The sequence below is a fragment of the Pelophylax lessonae genome (genome assembly GCF_965119305.1).
Source record: "Pelophylax lessonae genome assembly, chromosome: 13".
In the NCBI taxonomy this organism is placed as follows: Eukaryota; Metazoa; Chordata; class Amphibia; order Anura; family Ranidae; genus Pelophylax; species Pelophylax lessonae.
In genome coordinates this window covers 20,820,130-20,841,780 of record NC_138780.1, presented here as the reverse complement: position 1 = coordinate 20,841,780, position 21,651 = coordinate 20,820,130, and the positions used below count along the sequence as shown (strand labels likewise).

General features: G+C 42.6%; 1 protein-coding gene across 1 annotated transcript; it reads left to right on the top strand.

Moving 5' to 3' along the window:
- Positions 1-869: 869 nt before the first annotated feature.
- On the top strand, positions 870-19,263 carry LOC309569804 (uncharacterized protein; the record flags this gene model as incomplete). Its single annotated transcript, XM_082275807.1, has 2 exons — positions 870-1,777; positions 18,312-19,263. The coding sequence occupies 2 exons, from the start codon at positions 870-872 to the stop codon at positions 19,261-19,263; spliced, it is 1,860 nt and encodes a 619-aa protein (XP_082131933.1).
- Between the last annotated feature and the right edge of the window lie 2,388 nt (positions 19,264-21,651).

The following is a 21,651-nucleotide window of genomic DNA, read 5'->3' as shown; positions in this document are numbered from 1 at the left end:
GTGGTGAGGTGGAGGCGTAATACTGGCATCTGCCATATAGTTGCTGTTCCTTTTTTACAATCCCATTGGAAATCTGTTTTGGTGATGGACTTTTCTCATATCAGACTCTAACACCTCTATTTTTATGCATGTCATATATATAAGGAGAGTGATTTTTCTGACATAGAGTTATATGTTCTGGTTTTATTTGTTTAGCGCTGCTTGTGTCTATCATATATTATATATTGGTACGCACCTTCTTTCTATATTGTATTGTAGTACTGCCATGGTTGCAAGCAAGGAACATTGTATTTTAGTTGTTACAATTGTCTCCTATCAGACATGAACTGAATGATATGGAAGAACTCAACCAAACATCTCCAGAAAGGTTCATCCTCCTTGGTCTGTCTAATGTTCCATATCTCCAATCAATCTGTTTCCTTGTGTTCCTTGTGATGTACATTATCACATTGTCAGGAAACTTTCTACTGATCAGACATGAACTGAATGATAATAGAAGAGGGTCAATACCATTAACTGTCTCAAATTGTATATCTAGCTCTGTCCAATCTGTAGCGAAAAGCAGTGGGCTAATTACTGAAGCCCAAGAAAGATATACCTTAGTACTGCCATGGTTGCAAGCAAGGAACATTGTATTGTAATTGTTACAATTGTTTCCTACCAGACATGAACAGAATCATAATAGAAGAGGGTCAATACCATTAACTGTTTAAAATTGTATCTCTAGCTTTGTCCAGTCTGTAGCGAAAAGCAGTGGGCTAATTACTCAAGCCCAAGCAAGATATACCTTAGTACTGCCATGGTTGCAAGCAAGGAACATTGTATTGTAATTGTTACAATTGTCTCCTACCAGACATGAACTGAATGATATGGAAGAACTCAACCAAACATCTCCAGAAAGGTTCATCCTCCTTGGTCTGTCTAATGTTCCATATCTCCAAGCCATCTGTTTCCTTGTGTTCCTTGTGATGTACATTATCACATTGTTAGCAAACTTTCTACTGATCATTGTGGTGAGGATCAACCCAAAGCTACAGACCCCCATGTACTTCTTCCTGAGTAATCTCTCCATTATTGACATCTGCTTTTCCTCCACCATTGTCCCCAAAATTCTCATAAACACTCTGGTCATAGATAAAAGTATTTCCTTGTTGGGGTGTGCATTACAGATGTACTTCCATTTGGCTTTAGGATCAACAGAGTGTATCATCCTATCAGTAATGGCGTATGACAGGTTTGCTGCCATCTGCAGACCATTGCACTACAAGGCCATCATGAATAAAATGTTGTGTATGAATTTAGCTGTAGGATCATGGATTATATGCTTCCTGAATTCCTCCATCCATGTTGTCCTCACCTTTCAACTCCCCTACTGCAAGTCCCACCATGTCAACCACTTCTTCTGTGAGATGCCACCTTTTCTTCGACTGTCCTGCCGAGATACTTTTCTCAATGAAATAGTAATGTATATTGCAGCAGGTATCATCGTCATGTGTTCTTTCTACTTGACTCTAAGTTCATACGTGCATATCATCTCTACCATCTTGAAGATCCGTTCCTCTAATGGTAGATATAAAGCTTTCTCCACATGTGCTTCTCACCTGACTGTGGTGAGTCTCTACTATGGGACCATCATGTTTGTGTATCTTAGACCTCGTTCTACTTATTCTGCAGAAATAGACAAAACTGTGTCCATTCTCTATACAGCTGTGACACCGATGTTGAACCCCATCATCTATAGTATGAGGAACAAGGATGTCAAGAACACTATTAAAAGAAACAAAGGATAAAAGAAGATCTCTAATGCAGTGGCTCTCAACTCCGGGCCTTGGGACCCACCAACAGGCCAAGATAACTGAAATACATCACAGGTGATATATTTTGCTGCTCAGTGATTGCAGTATTCTAGTCTGCATCTCCCCAAGGTGATACTTAAAATCTTGCCTGTTAGTGGGTCCTGAGGACCGGAGTTGAGAACGACTGCTCTAATGGAAAGAGGATATTATAAAAAAGGGGCTACAGAAAGTTTAAAAGGAGGATGCAATATATTCTGTATACAGGGATATACATTACAAGTATATAAAGGCAAGTGTATGGAATAGAGGACCGCTGTTGCACTACTAGTATAATAATGTAGTGCATTTTGGTATGAATATCATCAATATATGCAACATTATAAGATCCACACTGCATATAGGTTTCATAACCTTACAACACATTATCCAACATGATCATTCTGACAATTAAAAAAACCTTCATAACATCATACCTTCCAACTTTTGAACTTAAAAAGGAGAGACACACTGGGTGAAAGTAAGGAAATAAGTGGGCATACTACACTGCACCAGATGTTGGGCATGACTTTAAAATGGTGTGTAAACGCAGGGTTCAGGAATGCAAAATAGTGTATAGAGTGCAGGGGTCAGGAATACAAAATGGTGTATAGAGTGCAGGGGTCAGGAATATGTCTGGTTTACGTAACTATTTATTTATTGTGTTACATAAGCCAGACATACTCTGCAGTGTAAAAATGCCTTATTTTAAAGACTTTGATAAGCTTAATAAGTTGAATGTTTGTTCTAAATTCATACTGCAAAGAATGAAAACGCATGTATTGCTCTATTTATTATTTATTTATTTCAGGTTCTTATATAGCGCTATCAATTTACGCAGGGCTTTACATATACATTGCACATTCGCATCAGTCCCTGCCCTCAAGGAGCTTACAATCTAAGGTCCCCTAACTCACATTCATACCTACAAAGTAGGGACAATTTTATACGGGATCCAATTAACCTACCAGCATGTCTTTAGAGTGTGGGAGGAAACCGGAGTACCCTGAGGAAACCCACGCAGGCACAGGGAGAACATGCAAACTCCAGGCAGGTAGTGTCGTGGTTGGGTTTCAAACCAGCGACCCTCTTGCTGCTAGGTGAAAGTGCTAACCACTACACCACTGTGCCGCCTATCACTGAGCTTACAGCTTCAACCATGTTAGATGGTTAAGCCCCCTTCTCACTCACAGCCCGTGAAAACCTCCATTCTTTTTTGCTTCAGCCCAGCCAATCAGTGCCTGCAGCTCACTGTCCTTCTCCCCACTCAATTTTACTAGCTTTACTCCTGTCTTAAAGCGGAGTTCCGGCCTCAAATACCTTTTTTAACTATAAATACCCCTATAATACTAATCCATCGCCCTTTACAGAACCGCTATTCTCATACTTTCAAGGTGTACTACAGTATTGGATTTTAGTCAAAATCTTACTTTTAAAAACTCTGTCTGGGCGCGGCCATCTTGGATGTGGGCATCTGAAGCCGCAGTGTTATCTGCTGTGTCCTTCTTCCTGATTCCAGGGGGTGTTCTGGGAGTTCTTCCTGATTCCAGCCTCCTGGGAGTGATGACAAACAGCTCCCAGGATGCAACGCAAAGGTGGAAGTGATGTCGGTGGCCGTGGCCACAGAGGGGGGAGAAGGAGGAAGTACAATCAAAAATGCCCTGAAAATAAGGTAAGGGACCCCCAAAAAAAATTGAAAATGCCCAATTGTTGATCAGCATAGCGAGCACTCCAGGAATCACTAAAGTTGCAAAATAGGCTGGAACTCCACTTTAAAGAACTACAATGGCTTCAGGATAGAATTGGACCCGGCTCTGCCCCCAAGGCAGAGCCGGGTCCAATTCTCCTGCAGCACCCAAGGCCCCCCTTCTCCTGCAGCACCCAAGTGTAGCAGCACCAGGCTCATATGCAGGCCCAGGCCCCCCTTATTTCATTTTCCCACAAGTGCCTGGGTTCCTGGACATGCTCTGTGGAGGATACATTTCTCTGTTGCCTCCATAACAGCTCACAGAAGCAAAACGTGATGGACCAGAGGTAGCTGGGCAGATGATCTGCAATCAGGTGAGTGGCCCTCTACTGTCAGAACTAGCTTACGAGCAACCGAGCAAAAGACTCATAGCACGCAGCTTCTCCAGAAGATCCAGCTTTTGTGCAAATCACCCATCCAATTGCTACCAGAGTACTCTAGGCCCAGCGAGGTGGCTTCCCTATGTTCTTGAGGCTTGGGTCCCTCCAATTGTTTTCCTGTTTTACCAGCGCTAACCTGGACTTCACAGAGAAGGGATGCTGTTTATGAGGATAAGTGTAAGTAACTTTTTGTTTTCTGAACTGTTTTACTAAAGTAACAATTCTCAGCTAGATTTTCTGTTGTTAAAGACTCTTTTACAGATTATGTAATGCAGGTCAATTACCCTGACTAAGCCAAAGAGGCATTGCTGTGAAGAGTAGTGATAGAAAAATCTACTTGAGTTTGATTCATGGGCATGTTTGGAGAACACAGTCCAAAATCCACAAATTGCAAACTTTAATGAGAATCCTTTTGAAGTCAATGGGAAGCAAATCTTAAATCAACTCTCTCCATTTTCAAGGCTAATAGGCAAGGGATTGTCAACCAAAGGGCAAGAGGAGCTGGGCATCGTCAGGGGGGGACATGTACCAATTCCATTTTTTTTTTTGTAAATACTACAGTGTGGTGCAGCTCTTTTCATAAGCCTTAAAGTAAAATATGAAAACTGTACAATCCCTTTACATAATATGCTTGGTGAATGCCTTACTTTCGTTGTGAAATAGCACATCTGTAGGACGTTTGAAGCAAAAGCGACATTTAGAAAAAAATATTATTTGTGGCTAAATAAAATGCAGAAGCAGAATTTGCTGAGGCACATGGCCTGCAGGCATTGACCACAAGGTTTGTTCTTGGATAGAAAACCGGCTACAGGGGCGTGTCCAAAGGGTGGTGATAAATAACGTGTACTCAGACTGGTCTAGAGTGGTAAGTGGGGTCCCGCAAGGCTCTGTCCTCGGACCAATTCTGTTCAATTTATTCATAAATAATATAGAGGATGGGATTATTAGCTCAATCTTAGTTTTTTGCAGATGACACAAAGATAGGAAGGAGCAAGGACGTTTGGAGCAGCAGACTGCAGCAGGAGAATCCACAGCCCCAGCCCAACAGGAAGGCGCCTGAGGGGGAATAGAAGCACCACACTTTAAGCATAATTGGAATTGGGGACCACCCATATCACCACCAAGGTCCAAATAACAGAGGGAGATATACCAACCTCAAGAAATACAGAAAGGTTATACACTAAGCCCCCGCATATTAGATCAAATTGGATGTACGCCTGACAAAATCAGGATCAATCCCAGATAACAATCAACTGTACCCATTATAAAACTGAAGTGGCTTTGGTTCTCGCTGTTGGCTAATGATGCATACAATTAACCATACATGGAACAACAAAAAACACAACATAATTGGTGACCACCCTTGAAAAAGGCTCAAGAGGAAGCCGAAACGCGTAGGGTCAAACGCAGGAGAAATCTCTACTGAAATTATCTGAAATTGTCACCGATTTTCACATATGTCACATTATTTTTCTGACTTTGGACACTCTCTCACTTGGGTCTATCACCCAAATATTCACAAAACGTACTTACCTGTATTATATCCAAGATATTAAATATTCTTTGTTTTATCTAATGATATCCTGGAAAATATTTATACTTGCCTAAAAAGTCCCACCCAACTTGGCCTGAGGTACCAACCCCCATACACAGACACAAAGATAGGCAGGGCAATAACTTCACATCCAAATATAGAAATCTTACAGAATGACCTGAACAAAATAGCAGAGTGGGCAACTACATGGCAAATGAGGTTTAATGTGGAGAAATGCATGGTAATGCACTTGGGAGCTAAAAACATAAATGCAAACTACTCACTAGCGGGGGAACCTCTGGGGGAATCAAGAATGGAGAAAGATCTGGGGGTCCTAGTGGAAGATAGACTAAGCAATAACATGCAATGTCAAGCTGTAGCTGCTAGAGCCGGCAGAATATTAGCATGCCTAAAGAATGGGATATATTCCAGAGACAAAAATATTATCCTGAGACTTTATAAAACCATGGTCCGACCACATCTGGAGTATTCTGTCCAGTTCTGCGCACCAATCTTTAGAAGGGATGTGCTGGAACTGGAGAGAGTCCAAAGAAGGGCAACTAAACAAATTAGGGGATTGGAGGACCTTAATTACAAGGAGCAATTACAAGAACTTAATTTATTCTCCCTGGAGAAGAGACGCCTGAGAGGGGTATGGACAGTACTCAGACCATACGCCGCACACTGCATCAAATTGGTCTGCATGGCTGTCATCCCAGAAGGAAGCCTCTTCTAAAGATGATGCTCAAGAAAGCCTGCAGAGTTTGCTAAAGACAAGCAGACTAGGAACATGGATTACTGGAGCCATGTCCTGTGGTGTGATGAGACCAAGATAAATCTATTTTGTTCAGATGGTGTCAAGCGTGTGTGGAGTACCAGGTGAGGAGTACAAAGAAAAGTGTGTGTTGCCTACAGTCAAGCATGGTGGTGGGAGTGTCATGGTCTGGGGATGCATGAGTGCTGCCGGCACTGGGGAGCTACAGTTCATTGAGGGAACCATGAATGCCAAAATATACTGTGACATACTGAAGCAGAGCATGATCCCCTCCCTTTGGAGACTGGGCCGCAGGGCAGTATTCCAACATGATAACGACCCCAAACACACCTCCAAGACGACCACTGCCTTGCTAAAGAAGCTGAGGGTAAAGGTGATGGACTGGCCAAGAACGTCTCCAGACCTAAACCCTATTGAGCATCTGTGGGGCATCCTCAAATGGAAGGTGGAGGAGCGCAAGGTCTCTAACATCCACCAGCTCTGTGATGTTGTTATGGAGGAGTGGAAGAGGACTCCAGTGGCAACCTGTGAAGCTGTGGTGAACTCCATGCCCAAGAGGGCATGGAAAATAATGGTGGTCACACAAATATTGACACTTTGGGCCCAATTTGGACATTGTCACTTAGGAGTGTACTCACTTTTGTTGCCAGCGGTTTAGACATTACTGGCTGTGTGTTTAGTTATTTTGAGGGGACAGCAAATTTACACTGTTATACAAGCTGTGCACTCACTACTTTACATTGTAGCAAAGTGTCATTTCTTCAGTGTTGTCACATGAAAAGATAGAATAAAATATTCACAAAAATGTAAGGGGTGTACTCACTTTTGTGAGATACTGTACCTCAATAGCGATCCCAGCATAGGAAATAAACTATTTAGTCTCAAAGAGTGTAAGAGGACACGTGGCCACACAATGAGAGTAGAGGAGAAGCGATTTAACCTTAAGCTGTGTAAGGGGTTCTTCACTGTCAGGGCGGTAAGAATGTGGAACTCTTCCAAAATTGGTGGTATCAGCGGGGAGTATCGATACATTTCAAAGACTCTTTGACGTGCATCTCAAAGAACACAATATTTAGGGGTATGGGAAATAAATATTGTCACTGACACACACACCTGCATGGGTTGAACTGTTGTCTTTATTCAACCTTAACTACTATGTAACCATATATGTAACATGGTATATCTTGCTTACTTCTGCTTTGCCTGGAGTAGAAGGGTATTCTAGTGATGGTAATTCTCTACGGGAAACTTCAAGGCTGAGTGAGCAAGCCAAGTATTCCACAAAGTCAGATGGCTACATGTGGCCTAATAGGACTTTGTGCATCAATTTGGTAAAAAATAATGTTCTTTAGCAGTAAACACACATTCCACAATAATAATTATGCTACCAAAATTAGTGTGTGCTGTAAAATTACCTCCAGCATCATTCCCGTTTCTTCTTGTCATTTTGCTGAAGCTCAGAGCCCCTGAACAGCAGTAAATCTTTATGGTGTCAGCAGATTAGCCTCTACATTTTTGGAAACTGAGCATTTGAAGAGCAGATTGAGATAGTGTATTACTGGATTTTAAACAGTATAGGCACCTATTTTTAATTTTTTTCATAGCTATACCTGCAAAAGAGGTCAGACAGAAGAAGTAATCTAGCAAGACTTAATTTTCTGACTAAATTAATTTTCTGACGTATGAAAAAAATATCCGGGGTTGGGGGGGGGGTGGTTGAGGGCTGATTGAGCTTTGGCCGTGGACCTGCAACTTGTCACCCCTAATGGGACCTAACTGTGACGAGGAATGGTCCATTATTGTGTAGCTTGCTGAGGGTCCAGCGTAAGCCTTGTAATAGTTAAGCTCCGGGTAGTGTCTCCCCCTCCTGCATATAGATAAATGAAGGGTTACCAATGATCTAATGTAAACAATACAATAGAACATATCTGCCATACAGAGTGCCTGTAGGGATAATCTCCTCGAATTTCCCGATAAACTGAAGCAGCATAACATAGAATGTGGGGGGCAAAAGGAAAGGGGGGGGAAGCAAAACTGGTATACCACCGGAGAGGGAAAGTTAGCAAGTTACTTCATAGAGTCTGTTATCAATGTACAGGGCTTTTTTTCTCAGAGAATAGGTGCAGGAACTCCCACTTTCGGAGTTACCCCTTGTATCCGTCCCCTACCTACCTCCGAGCACCATTCCTAGGTTCAACCCCCTACCCAGAATCAAGTATAATTTGTGGTACTAAGTAATTTGTATGGGATTTGTTAATGATAACAAGAAAAGCAGTAAAATAACAACAAAGGACCCCCCAGAAACAGTAGATCCCACCAGCAACAATGGACCAGCCACAACAAAATACCCACCGGACAGCAATAGACCCTCAGCAGCAACAGCAGATCTCCCCACAGACAGCATCAATAGACCCTCCAGCAGCCCTTTACAATAGACGGTTCACTTAACAGTAGATTCCGCTCAGCAACAACTGACCCCCCAAGCAACATAAAACCAACCCCAGCAACAATAGACCCCCTCTGTAAAAATAGATCCCTTCCGGAGACAATAGGTCCCCAGGAGCAACAGTAGACCTCCCCAGCAACAATAAACCCCCCGCAAAAATATATCACCTCCAGAAACAATAGATCCCCCACCAGCCAGCATCAGAAGACACCCGTAGCAAAGCCCAGCACCCCTTGCCTTTACATACATTCAGTGCTGGAGGTGCCGGAACTGCGTTCCCCCGTGTTCCCGCTGAAAAAAAGCCCTGCCAATGTATGAGAGTTTGGCCAGAGTTGCCAGTGCAAATGGAACTTCTGAACTTTCCTTTCCTTGTAGGCTAATATCCTTTCCATTCCTCCCTGGAGGTTGACTCGGTTAGTAATTTCTGTTTTTGAGGGTATAGATGTGGCGCGCCAGTGTTTAGCAATAGCTATTCTGGCTGCAAATAGTATATGGGCAACTACCCTCCTAGAGAGTGGGGGGGGGGGGCAGCTGTCCACACCCAATGATAGAAGCGCTAAAGCAGGGGTGCCTTCAGCACCACTGATATCAGTTTAGAGATCTCATCCCATAATGGCCGAATTTTCGGACATCCCAATATAACATGGAATAGGCTGCCTATACTCCCACATTCTCTCCAGCAGAGAGGGGAGAGTTGGAGGTCCATGAGGTGTAAAAGCGTGAAGGAGTCATGTAATACCTATTAAGGATCTTTTGGGCTTTATCCCAATGTTCAATGCAGGAGGAGGATTTCATGTTGGTTTGCCACTGAGGAATGGTGTATGTTTCCTGCAGTTCCTTTTCCCAGTTTAACATGGCCGGGCTCTTGACAAGAAATGGATGGTGATTGCAGTAGGGGTAGAATACAGATATCCCTTTCTTCTTCCTGTTAAATAGGAACAACCCAATTGTATTGGGTAGCTTGATGTGAGAGATATTATGCTTATCAGTGTACATTGAAATTTGGTGGCGTGTGAGAAGATCAATAGGGGTAGGGCTTTCCAGTTCTGTCAGGGAGAAGTTAGCCCCTGTTTCCTCCGATTTAGCCGTATTTAATGTCTTTATAAATAAAACCTAAAAAGACGGCTACAGCATGGGCTTACTTTGCGGGGGGGGGCCTCCATGGACGTCCTCCCATGATCACGCTGTCCGCGTGCTCTGTGATCACTGAGTCCTTCGGACTCAGCTGATCACAGATCTGGGTAAAGGGCTAATCAAAGCTGCCCTTTACCATGTGATCAGCTGTGTCCAATTACAGCTGATCACGATGTAAAAACAAGCCGATTATCGGCTTTTCTTTCCTCGCGCTGTCAGAGAGGAGAAGAGAGCCGATAACCAGCTAGTGTTAAAGGGGCATCTACACTGATAACCAGGGCACTGGTTATCAATGTCCTTATTATCAGTGCAGTCCCAACAGTGCCCACCAGGGCTGCCAATCAGTGCCCAGCAGTGCTGCCAAACATTGCCCAACAGCACTGCCAATTAGTGCCCATCAGTGCTGCCAACCAGAGCCCATCAGTGCCTCCCAATTAATGTCACCTATCAGTTCTGCCTATCAGTGCCCATCAGTGCACCTACCAGTGCCTATCAGTGCCCATTAGTGCCATCTATCAGTGTCCATCAGTGCTGCCTATCGGTGCCCATTATTTGCACCTATTAGTTCTTATCAGTGCCTCCTATAACTGCAGGCTCATCAGTGCTAATCAGTGCAGCCTTGCAGTGCCCATCAGTGCAGCCTCATCAGCACACATCAGTAAAGGAGAAAAATTACAGATATGCAAAATTTTATAAAAAAACTATGAAAACATTTTCAGTCTTTTTTCAGCTGTTTAGCAAAAAATAAAAAACCCAGTCACGATTAAATACCACAAAAAGAAAGCTTTATTTGTGTGAAAAAAACAATAAGCTTTTCTTATGAGTATAGTGTTGCATGACTGTGCATTTTTCATTTGAAGTGCGACAGTGCTAAGAGCTGAAAATTGTCCTGGGCAGGAAGAGGTAAAAGTGCCCAGTAGGCTAGTGGTTAAAATATAAAAAAAAAATGCCATGCTGCAAGTGGGGATGGGGAAGTAAATGGGAGTGAGGGAGTGCACAGGACAGGATGCATTATACTTCGGGGATGGGAAGGTGACCTGAAAGTGGGTATGGGGAAGTAAATGGGAGTGAGGGAGTGCACAGGGCAGGATGCATTATACATTGGGGATGGGGAGTTAATCTGCAAGTGGGGATGGGAAAGTAAATGGGAGTGAGGGCGTGCACAGGGCAGGATGCATTACACATTGGGGATGGGAAGGTAACCTGCAAATTAGGATGGGGAAGTAAATGGGAGTGAGGGAGTGCACAGGGCAGGATGCATTATACATTGGGCATGGGGAGGTAACCTGCAAATGGGGATGGGAAAGAAAATGGGAGTGAGGGCGTGCACAGGGCAGGATGCAATATACTTTGGGGATGGGTAGGTGACCTGCAAGTGGGGATGGGGAAGTAAATGGTAGTGAGGGAGTACACAGGGCAGGAGGAAATATACTTTGGGGATGGGGAAGTGACCTGCAAGTGAGGATGGGGAAGTAAATGGGAGTGAGGGAGTGCACAGGCAGGATCCATTATACTTTGGGATAGGGAGGTGACCTGCAAGTGGGGATGGGGAAGTAAATGGGAGTGAGGGAGTGCACAGGGCAGGATGCATTATATAGTAAAGGGAGGGTGACCAGCGCTATGGACTAAGGATATATGAGGGGGCAAATAGATAAATAAATAAAAGGTGTGAGCTGCCACCAATCAACCCTTAAGTGCAAGGGTGAAAATGAAATATATTATGTGGCGATTGGTATCGGCGCTACCTTACAATATAAAACGTGACCTCCCCAAAGTGTGGGTGAAATGATGTAAGGGTGTCACCAAAAATTTTTTTTTTTTTTTTTTTGTGAGTAGATTTCTTAAATTAAGTAAAATAAACAATCCGTGTATTTATTGAAATTCAAATGAAAAACAAATGTAGTGATACATGTGCATAATACATATTGCAATGGTGAAAAAAAAGGAAAATTGGGAGGCCGCTCCAGTTGACGTCCCTCTGATGAAACTCTGATCCAGATCATCTTAATAGTGAGTGTACTGCGCCTTTTTGCCGCTATTGTATGGATTATCTATTCACTATGGGGCCTTCTCTCGTTATGAGCATTTAGGACACCAGACCACCGGCTCGGAAGTGCTCCCCCAATACGGAGAAGAGACCCCCCATACAGCTGCACAGGTCGTATTGCAGACGCCACCTAGTGGACAACTTGGACTCTGCACAGCAGCTCTTGCTTATTTTTAGCACATGTGTGGCACATATATCAGGGAAGTACACACCTGATATAACACTTGTGGTTGTGGTCATTTTGAACTCTGCACAGTAGCACCTGTTTACTTTCATTACTTGTGTGGCACATATATCAGGAAAAGTGTATACCTGATATAACACTGATATAACACTTGTGTAAATACACGGATTGTTTATTTTACTTAATTTAAGAAATCTACTCACAAAAAAAAAAAAAAATTTTTGGTGACACCCTTACATCATTTCACCCACACTTTGGGGAGGTCACGTTTTATATTGTAAGGTAGCGCCGATACCAATCGCCACATAATATATTTCAGGATGCATTATACATTAGGGATGGATAGGTGACCTGCAAGTGGGGATGGGGAAGTAAATGGTAGTGAGGGAGTGCACAGGGCAGGGTGCAATATACTTTGGGGATGGGGAGGTGACCTGCAAGTGGGGATGGGGACATAAATGGGAGTGAGGGAGTGCACAGGGCAGGGTGCATTATACTTTGGGGATGGGGAGGTGACCTGCAAATGGGGATGGGGAAGTAAATGGGAGTGAGGGAGTGCACAGGGCAGGGTGCATTATACTTCAGGAATGGGGAGGAGACCTGCAAGTGGGGATGGGGATGTAAATGGGAGTGAGGGAGTGCACAGGAAAGAGTGCATTATACTTTGGGGATGGGGAGGTGACCTGCAAGTGAGGATGAGGAAGTAATTGGGAGTGAGGGAGTGCACAGGGCAGGGTGCATTATATCTTTGGGGATGAGGAGGTGACCTGCAAGTTGGGATGGGGAAGTTAATAGGAGCGAGCGAGTGCCCATGGCAGAGAACTGGAAGGTCTGGGGAGGCTGTTATTTTACACAATGCTAGGCACCGCTACCTTGCTGGGAGGGAAAACTCTCACCACGTCATATCCAGACAAACACAAATCCGGCAGAGGACTTCCTTCTCTGTGGTTTGCAGGGCATTGTTCCAGAACTCCCTGGCAGCAGGCAGACAGAGGGAGTCTGCGTCTCTCAGCCAATACAGATAGAGTCAGGGGCTGGGGCATTCACAGAGAGGCGGAGCTCAGAGGAAAATGGACGTTTAGGTGGGTACTGGAGATTTTAGTTGATTAAAATGATTAAAATTAAAAACTAAAACAATTCAGATGACTAAAATACGACTAAGACTAAAATGGATTTTTAGTCAAAAGAGTAGGATTAAAATGAAATCAAAATTTGACAAATTTTCAAAATTAACAGTGGTTCCCAGATGCCTGCAAACAATAAAATTTTAAAATTATCCATTAATATTATTTTAAGTTAATATTTTAAGATATCTTTAGATTATTATTGTAATAATATAACATTGTATTATTATTTTATTATGAAATACTTATTAACAAGCAGAAACAGGCATACATTCACAAAAAATCAGAAGCCATCCAACTGGGAGAAGCTAAAATAAATAAAACAATTTTCAGATTCCATGCCAAGCCATGGGACCAAAATACGTTTGTTACAGCATATATAGAAAGGCACTTCCAATGCTCCTGGCTTCTCTGCCTCTAAAAAAAATTCACCCATCTTTTCCCACCAGCATAACGACATTATCTGAATCATAAAAGATGTTGGGAATGCTATGGAAAAATATCTGAAATTATTCAAATACCAATATGTGTTTTGTATCTATTATTGCTTAGCAAGGTAGGGCACAAAATTATATATTGTAAATATATAGATAATATGTTGACATTTTCTTTTCATCCGACATTATTAAACTAGGCAGATTTTTCTATTGCTGGAAGATTCGTTGCTTTGTGCATTCAATAGTCAAACCTGGTCAAATTTGCAACCTTTTGGCCAAAATCTGGTTTCCCGTTCATTGACAGTAAAATAAGGTGTTATTATAATTAACTGAAGAGAACATGACCAACACATATGGGCATCATGTCCCCCAGACATGACCGATCACAGTAAAGAGCCTATGACATAGGGTTTTTACCATGTGATCAGCTGTGTCCAATCAATTGGAATAAGGCTGTAACATTACAAAATGTGAAAAAAGTGAAGCGCTGTGAATACCTTCTGGAAAGCATAACAAATTACCATAAAAAATTACATTCATGCTACATGTATTATGAAGGTCCATGAAGGAGGGCACGGCAGACTGTTGTCCCTGAAAGAGTGAGAGCAAACCCATGCACAGCCGTTGGTGCAACCACAATAGCCTACATAATGTCAAGGACAAAGATAATAATAAGCTTTTGACTATGTAGGTAAATAAACCCATTTACAAAATACACTATATAGTTAAAAGTATTGGGACACCTGCCTTTACACACACATAAACTTTAATGGCATCCCAGTCTTAATCCGTCGGGTTTAATATTGAGTTGGCCCACCCTTCGCAGCTATAACAGCTTCAACTCATCTGGGAAGGCTGTCCACAAGGTTTAGGAGTGTGTCTATGGGAATGTTTGACCATTCTTCCAGAAGCGCATTTGTACGGGAAGGCACTTATGTGGAGGAGAAGGCCTGGCTCGCAGTCTCTGCTCTCATTCATCCCAAAGGTGTTCTATCAGGTTGAGTTCAGGACTCTGTGCAGGCCAGTCAAGTTCCTCCACCCCAAATTAGCCCATCCATGTCTTTATGGACTCTCATCCCAAAGGTGTTCTATCGGGTTGAGTTCAGGACTCTGTGCAGGCCAGTCAAGTTCCTCCACCCCAAATTAGCCCATCCATGTCTTTACGGACCTTGCTTTGTGCACTGGTGCACAGTCATGTTGGAACAGAAAGGGGCCATCCCCAAACTGTTCCCACAAAGTTGGGAGCATGAAATTGTCCAAAATGTCTTGGTATGCTGATGCCTTAATAGTAACTGAGGGGACAAGCCCAACCCCTGAAAAACAACCCCACTCCAATGCCCCCCCCCCCAAATTATTTTGACCAGTGCACAAAGAAAGGTCCATGGATTGGGGAAAAGGACATTGACTGGCCTGCACAGAGTCCTGACCTCAACCTGATAGAACACCTTTGGGATGAATTAGAGCGGAGAATGCTAGCCCAGACTTCTCGTCTAAAATCAGTGCCTGATTTCACAAATGCGCTTCTGGAAGAATGGTAGAAGAGCATTGAGGGACTCCAGGAGACGGTCAGTTCATCTAGGAGAGCTGGACAGGGCCGTAGAAGGTCCTTAACCCATCAGCAGGACCAGTATCTCCTCCTTTGTGCAAGGAGGAAAAGGATGAGCACTGCCAGAACCCTACAAAATGACCTCAAGCAGGCCACTGGTGTGAATGTCTCTGACCAAACAATCAGAAACAGACTTCATGAGGGTGGCCTGAGGGCCCGACATCCTCTAGTGGGCCCTGTGCTCACTACCAATGCACCTTGGAGCTTGATTGGCATATGCCATCAAACACCAGAATTGGCAGGTCTGCCACTGGTGCTCTGTGCTTTTCACAGATGAGAGCAGGTTCACCCTGAGCACATGTGACAGATGTGAAAGGGTCTGGAGAAGCCGTGGAGAACATTATGCTGCCTTTAACATCGTTCAGCATTATTGGTTTGGTGGTGGGTCAGTGATGGTCTGGGGAGACATATCCATGGAGGGACGCACAGACCTCTACAGGCTAGCCAATGGCACCCTGATTGCCATTAGGTATCGAGATGAAATCTTGGGACCCATTGTCAGACCCTACACTGGTGCATTGTGTCCTGGGTTCCTCCTGGTGGAGGACAATGCCCGGCCTCATGTGGCGACAGTATGTAGCCAGTTCCTGGAGGATGAAAGAATTGACACCATTGAATGGCCCCCATGCCCGTCTGACCTAAATCCAAGAGAACACCTCTGGAACATTATGTTTAGGTCCATCCGATGCCACCAGGTTGCACCTCACTCAGGAACTCAGTAATGTCCTGGCCCAGATCTGAGAGGAAATACTCCAGGACACCATCCGTCGCCTCATTAGGAACATGCCCGGATGTTGTCAGGTATGCATATAAGCACGTGGGGGCCATACAAACTGCTGAGTACCATTTTGAGTTGCTGCAACAAAATTTCAGCAAATGGACTAGCCTGCTCCATCATTTTTTCACTTTGATTTTCGAGGTGTCTTTGATTTCAGCCCTCTGTAGGTTGATAATTTTCATTTCCATCAAACAATGTGGCATCCTTTTGTTCCTAACACATTACCCAGTATATACCAGTATAGATCCTAACACATTACCCAGTCCATATCAGTATAGATCCTAACACATTACCCAGTCCATACCAGTATAGATCCTAACACATTACCCAGTCCATATCAGTATAGATCCTAACACATTACCCAATCCATACCAGTATAGATCCTAACACATTACCCAGTCCATACCAGTATAGATCGTAACACATTACCCAGTCCATACCAGTATAGATCCTAACACATTACCCAGTCAATACTAGTATAGATCCTAACACATTACCCAATCCATACCAGTATAGATCCTAACACATTACCCAGTCCATACCAGTATAGATCCTAACACATTACCCAGTCCATATCAGTATAGATCCTAACACATTACCCAGTCCATACCAGTATAGATCCTAACACATTACCCAGTCCATACCAGTATAGATCCTAGCACATTACCTAGTCCATACCAGTATAGATCCTGTGACGAGACCAATCTCGCCACTGGGCATTGGAGAAGCCTGGTTGCTCGCCTCCTGCAAGGTGACTATGGACCCTCCCATCAGCCCATGCTAAACGTAAACCCCATGGCAATTTGACTGTGTTTGTGGCATCTGAGCACTGTTTGGTTATGTTGGGCGCTCAGATCCAGGCTATCTGGGGATAGGTTGAATGTGGGGGTTCTGTTCAGTAGACTGGGAGTTATGCATTTTTGTGTCTTTTTGTGTTTCTTTAACCATGTGGCTAATGGAGTCTTGCCTCTATCCTGGAAGCTAAACCTTATTCCTGTAAACTGTAAGGCACAGGAAGTACACTCCTAATATGGTCATTCCAGGAAGTTCTGAGGAGACGGACTGTCTGAGGGGGCTCTCCATTCACCTATTGTCAGGTGTGCTAATGACCTCACCTGTTGTCTGCTAAGGGATGTATTGAGGGCTCGTTAGGGAACCATTGTTCTGTGTCTGACTATTGTGTACATTGATTGCTCCCTGGGGCTTCTGTCTCCTTGCACCTGGCAGCCCTTCTGGTCAAGCTATCTGACCAATCACTGCTGACACATTTTCGAGCCCTCATTTGCATGGCTGGAGAGGACCTTATGGGGGACTGCAGGTACTGTGAAATTGACCAATGGGAAAGCGGTTGTTGGGGGAAGGATGTTCCAATTTCTGTATAAAAGTGTGCTGTGTTCTTCCAATAAATGTTGTTGTTGTTCCTGTTTTAACCTCAACACGGAGCTTTTTCTCGTTATTGGGGGGATTTATTGTATGCTGTTCCAGTTTGACTGCTAGGAGTGTAAACCCTTCATATGGTTTTCCTATTCAGCTGTATGCAGCATTCATAAGGTTCCAGCTACACTGTTTGCATCGTTCCTTGGTTTCCAGTTCGGGAGTTTGGTGTCCTGCAAGTAGCTGTGCCTGTAGCTCTGGAAGGGGAAGATCTCCTAAACGGTTTTAACCCTTTTTTACGCTGAGGTTTGTAACAGATCCTAACACATTACCCAGTCCATATCAATATAGATCCTAACACATTACCCAGTCCATACCAGTATAGATCCTAACACATTACCCAGTCCATACCAGTATAGATCCTAACACATTACCCAGTTCATACCAGTATAGATCCTAACACATTACCCAGTCCATACCAGTATAGATCCTAACACATTACCCAGTCCATATCAGTATAGATGTCCAGAATGATATTTTTCCCCATTGAGATCTGATGTGTTTTCAAAGTGTTCCTTTAACTTTTTTTTGGAGCAGTGTATAAATCAGAGCTGCTGTTTTATTAATGAGTGATGGAATCTCCTTTTATAAAATAATTATTTTAAATATTTTCATCACATAAATAAAATGTAGTGGATTTTTATAAAATAGAATAGTCAATATATTTTTCAAAATTATTTTCCAATATCAAAAAAAGACTGGTAGGGATTTTTCAACTCTTTCGTACCCTATCCATTAATTAAAAAAATTATTATATACTGTATACAGTTGGTTTTTCAAGAAAGCGAAGTTTTAAAGGAAAACTATGATAAAAATATATTTTATTGTGAGTGTTACAATTGTCTCCCACCAGACGTTACCTGAATGTTATGGAAAAAGTCAACCAAACATCTCCAGAAAGGTTCATCCTCCTCGGACTATCCAATGTCCCATACCTCCAAGTCTTCTGTTTCCTTGTGTTTCTTGTGATGTACATAATCACATTGTCAGGAAATCTTCTACTAATCATAGTGGTGAGGATCAACCAAAAGTTACACACACCCATGTACTTCTTCCTGAGTAATCTCTCCATTATCGATGTCTTTTTCTCATCCACCGTTGTTCCCAAACTTCTCATAAACACTCTGGCCATAGATAAAAGTATCTCCTTGTTGGGATGTGCATTACAGATGTATTTCAGCCTGGCTTTAGGATCAACAGAGTGCTTTATACTAGCCGTCATGGCGTATGACAGGTTTGCTGCCATCTGTAGACCATTGCACTACAAAACCATCATGAATAAAATGTTGTGTATGAGTTTAGCTGTAGGGTCATGGGGTATGTGCTTCCTGAACTCTGCAATGCATGTTGGGCTCACCTTTCAACTCCCCTACTGCAAGTCCCACAATGTCAACCACTTCTTCTGTGAAATGCCGCCTTTTTTTCGACTGTCTTGCAAAGATACTTTTTTCAATGAAATAGTGATGTATGTTGCAGCAGGGATCATTGCTATGTGTTCTTTCTGCTTGACTCTAATTTCATACATCCACATCATCTCCACCATCTTAAATATCCGTTCCTCCAATGGAAGACAAAAAGCTTTCTCCACATGTGCTTCTCACCTGACTGTGGTGAGTCTCTACTATGGGACCATTATGTTTGTGTATCTTAGACCTCGTTCTACTTATTCTGCAGAAATAGACAAAACTGTGTCCATTCTCTATACAGCTGTGACGCCGATGTTGAACCCCATCATCTACAGTATGAGGAACAAGGATGTCAAGAACACCATTAAAAGAAAACAAACGAAAAATGAAGCTCTCTAAAAGAAAAGGGCAAATATAAAATGGGGCTAAGGAAAGTATAAAAGGAGAATGCAATATGTAATGTATATGCAGTAGGTACATACATAAGAATATAAAGGCGGATGTAAGGAATAGAAGGCTGCTGTTGCACTACTGGTATAATAATATAGTGCATTTTGATATAAAAATAATTATTATAGACAACATTATAAGATTCACACTGCGTATACAGTAAGATGCAGTTGTGACCACAAAATGCGTAGGAAGACAATACTTCTATTACTTCTTCTGACTATTGCCTTAATGGTTTTACCTATGATTGATAATGTAAAGTTGTTCCTATTGATTTTACAAATTTTAAATATTTTTGTAATAAAATGATGGGGTTTTTTTTATATTATATATGTCATTTGGACAAATTGGTATACTGAGAGACTATCCCTGAACACCCATATTTTCCTATTTTTCTCTCTCCCAATATGTTTTTTTAGGGTTTATGATGGTTTAGGGGGAAAGTGTCTCTCCCTGAAATTATCCAATTATTTATGTCACTGTCATTCTCCCTACCCCAACCCACTAGCTTTAATCCTCTCTTAAGCACTGACCTGGCTTCAGGATACGATGGGACCTGGCTCTGTCCCCTAAGGAAGTAGCTTCGAACCCCTTTTCCCTTGCAGCATCCAAGTGTAGCACAGCAATAGGATCAGATGCATTCCCAGGCCCCCTTAACTCCTTTTATCACAAGTTCCTAGGTTTCTGGACATGCTCATGGAGGATACAGTTCTCTGCTTCCTTCCTTCAGCAGTTCAGAGAGGCCACAGGTAATGAAGCAGAGGAAGCTGGGCAGATGGTCTACAACTAGGTAAGTGGTCTTCTACTGTCAGAACCTGCATGCGGTAGCCGAACCAAAGACTCAGCGAGCAGCTTCTTAATAAGACCCAGCTACTTTGGAAATCCAATTGCTACCTTTAGTGCCAAATACGAGAGGGGGCATATCTTTAGTGCCAAATACGAGAGGGGACATGCCTTTAGTGCCAAATACGAGAGGGGACATGCCTTTAGTGCCAAATACGAGAGGGGACATGCCTAAGCTGGCCATATGCTAGTAGCATTTTGTTTGAACATTCATTAGTCAAATAATTTTGTTCAAAAGCCCGTAAAAATTTTATCCAGGCATGCTACTTGAATGAGATCTCAGACAAATGAAATAGGTTTTTTTGTGTGCCCAGAACATGCATATTACAATATGTGTGATTGTTGATTGGGTCAAAGTAAAATTTTATTTAAACATGTTTTGGAGCATTCAGTTGATCTTCTAATGGTTAGTGGGCTCACACTAAACATTATAAAACCAAAAGAGTGCTCCAAAATAATTTTTGAATTAAATTCCATAAGCGTATGGCCAGCTTTGGGAAGAAAGGAGTGTATCTGACCAGGACTGTTAAATTATGGAGTGTACTGAGCAGCTTGGTCTAACTCTGGTGCTTTTTGGGCAGCATGGTTATGTTTAAACACAATAGACAGCTGCTGTAATGTCAAAGTGAAGATTGCTAGTAAAAAGTCTATCTGACACAATATTGATTCCTCTAAATTTAGTTGGGCGAGTCGGGTGAGTGCTATAGCATATGTCTGCTGAGGTGCACCAACCCCTGCTGTGTGCTCATTAAAGCCTTTGCTCACTACAGAGGCATAGAGTAACATGCATCTAAGGAACAAGCAACCCTGAATGAGTAACACATGGTTTTGGGACCCCACTATGTGAAACTGCAGTAGGTCACAACTTCTTTGTTTTTTTCTACACCACGCCTCATGGGCTATGTCTTTTGGTCAAGACTGTGGCAATTTTTGTTACTAGGCCTAGCCCACGCACTTCCTAATACAAAAATCAATCAGCCCATGCACTCACATTGGTACTTTTTTATTTTGTATATTTATTTGTGTGAAAAAAAAAACTAAATTACTCTGCACTAGGTGATAATAACCAAAATAAAATTTTGCAAAGTTATACAGATACAGGGATTATCTGAATACAAAACAACAGAAGAGTGAATATACACATAAAACCAGTTGCCCTTTCCGTTGAAATATTGTATATAAAAAAAAACTTTGCACAAAAAACCAGGTTAGGAAAGGCCACAGTAGGACGACAGATCTCACACAGCACATGCTTGTAAACAATCAAATACATATCTACAGCCTATCTCGATAAAGTCCTACGTCTAGCTAAACAAACATGGTTAGTACAATAAGTCTTGCTTGTAGTCTTTCCTCATTTTCAAGATAAAGATTCCTGTAAAGTAAACTGTTAAGTAAATAGACAAGCAGCTCAGAAATAATGCTGGAGCATCATCTCAGAGGAGATGACCCTCCACATACTCAATCACAGTAAAATCAAGAAGTAATACCTAT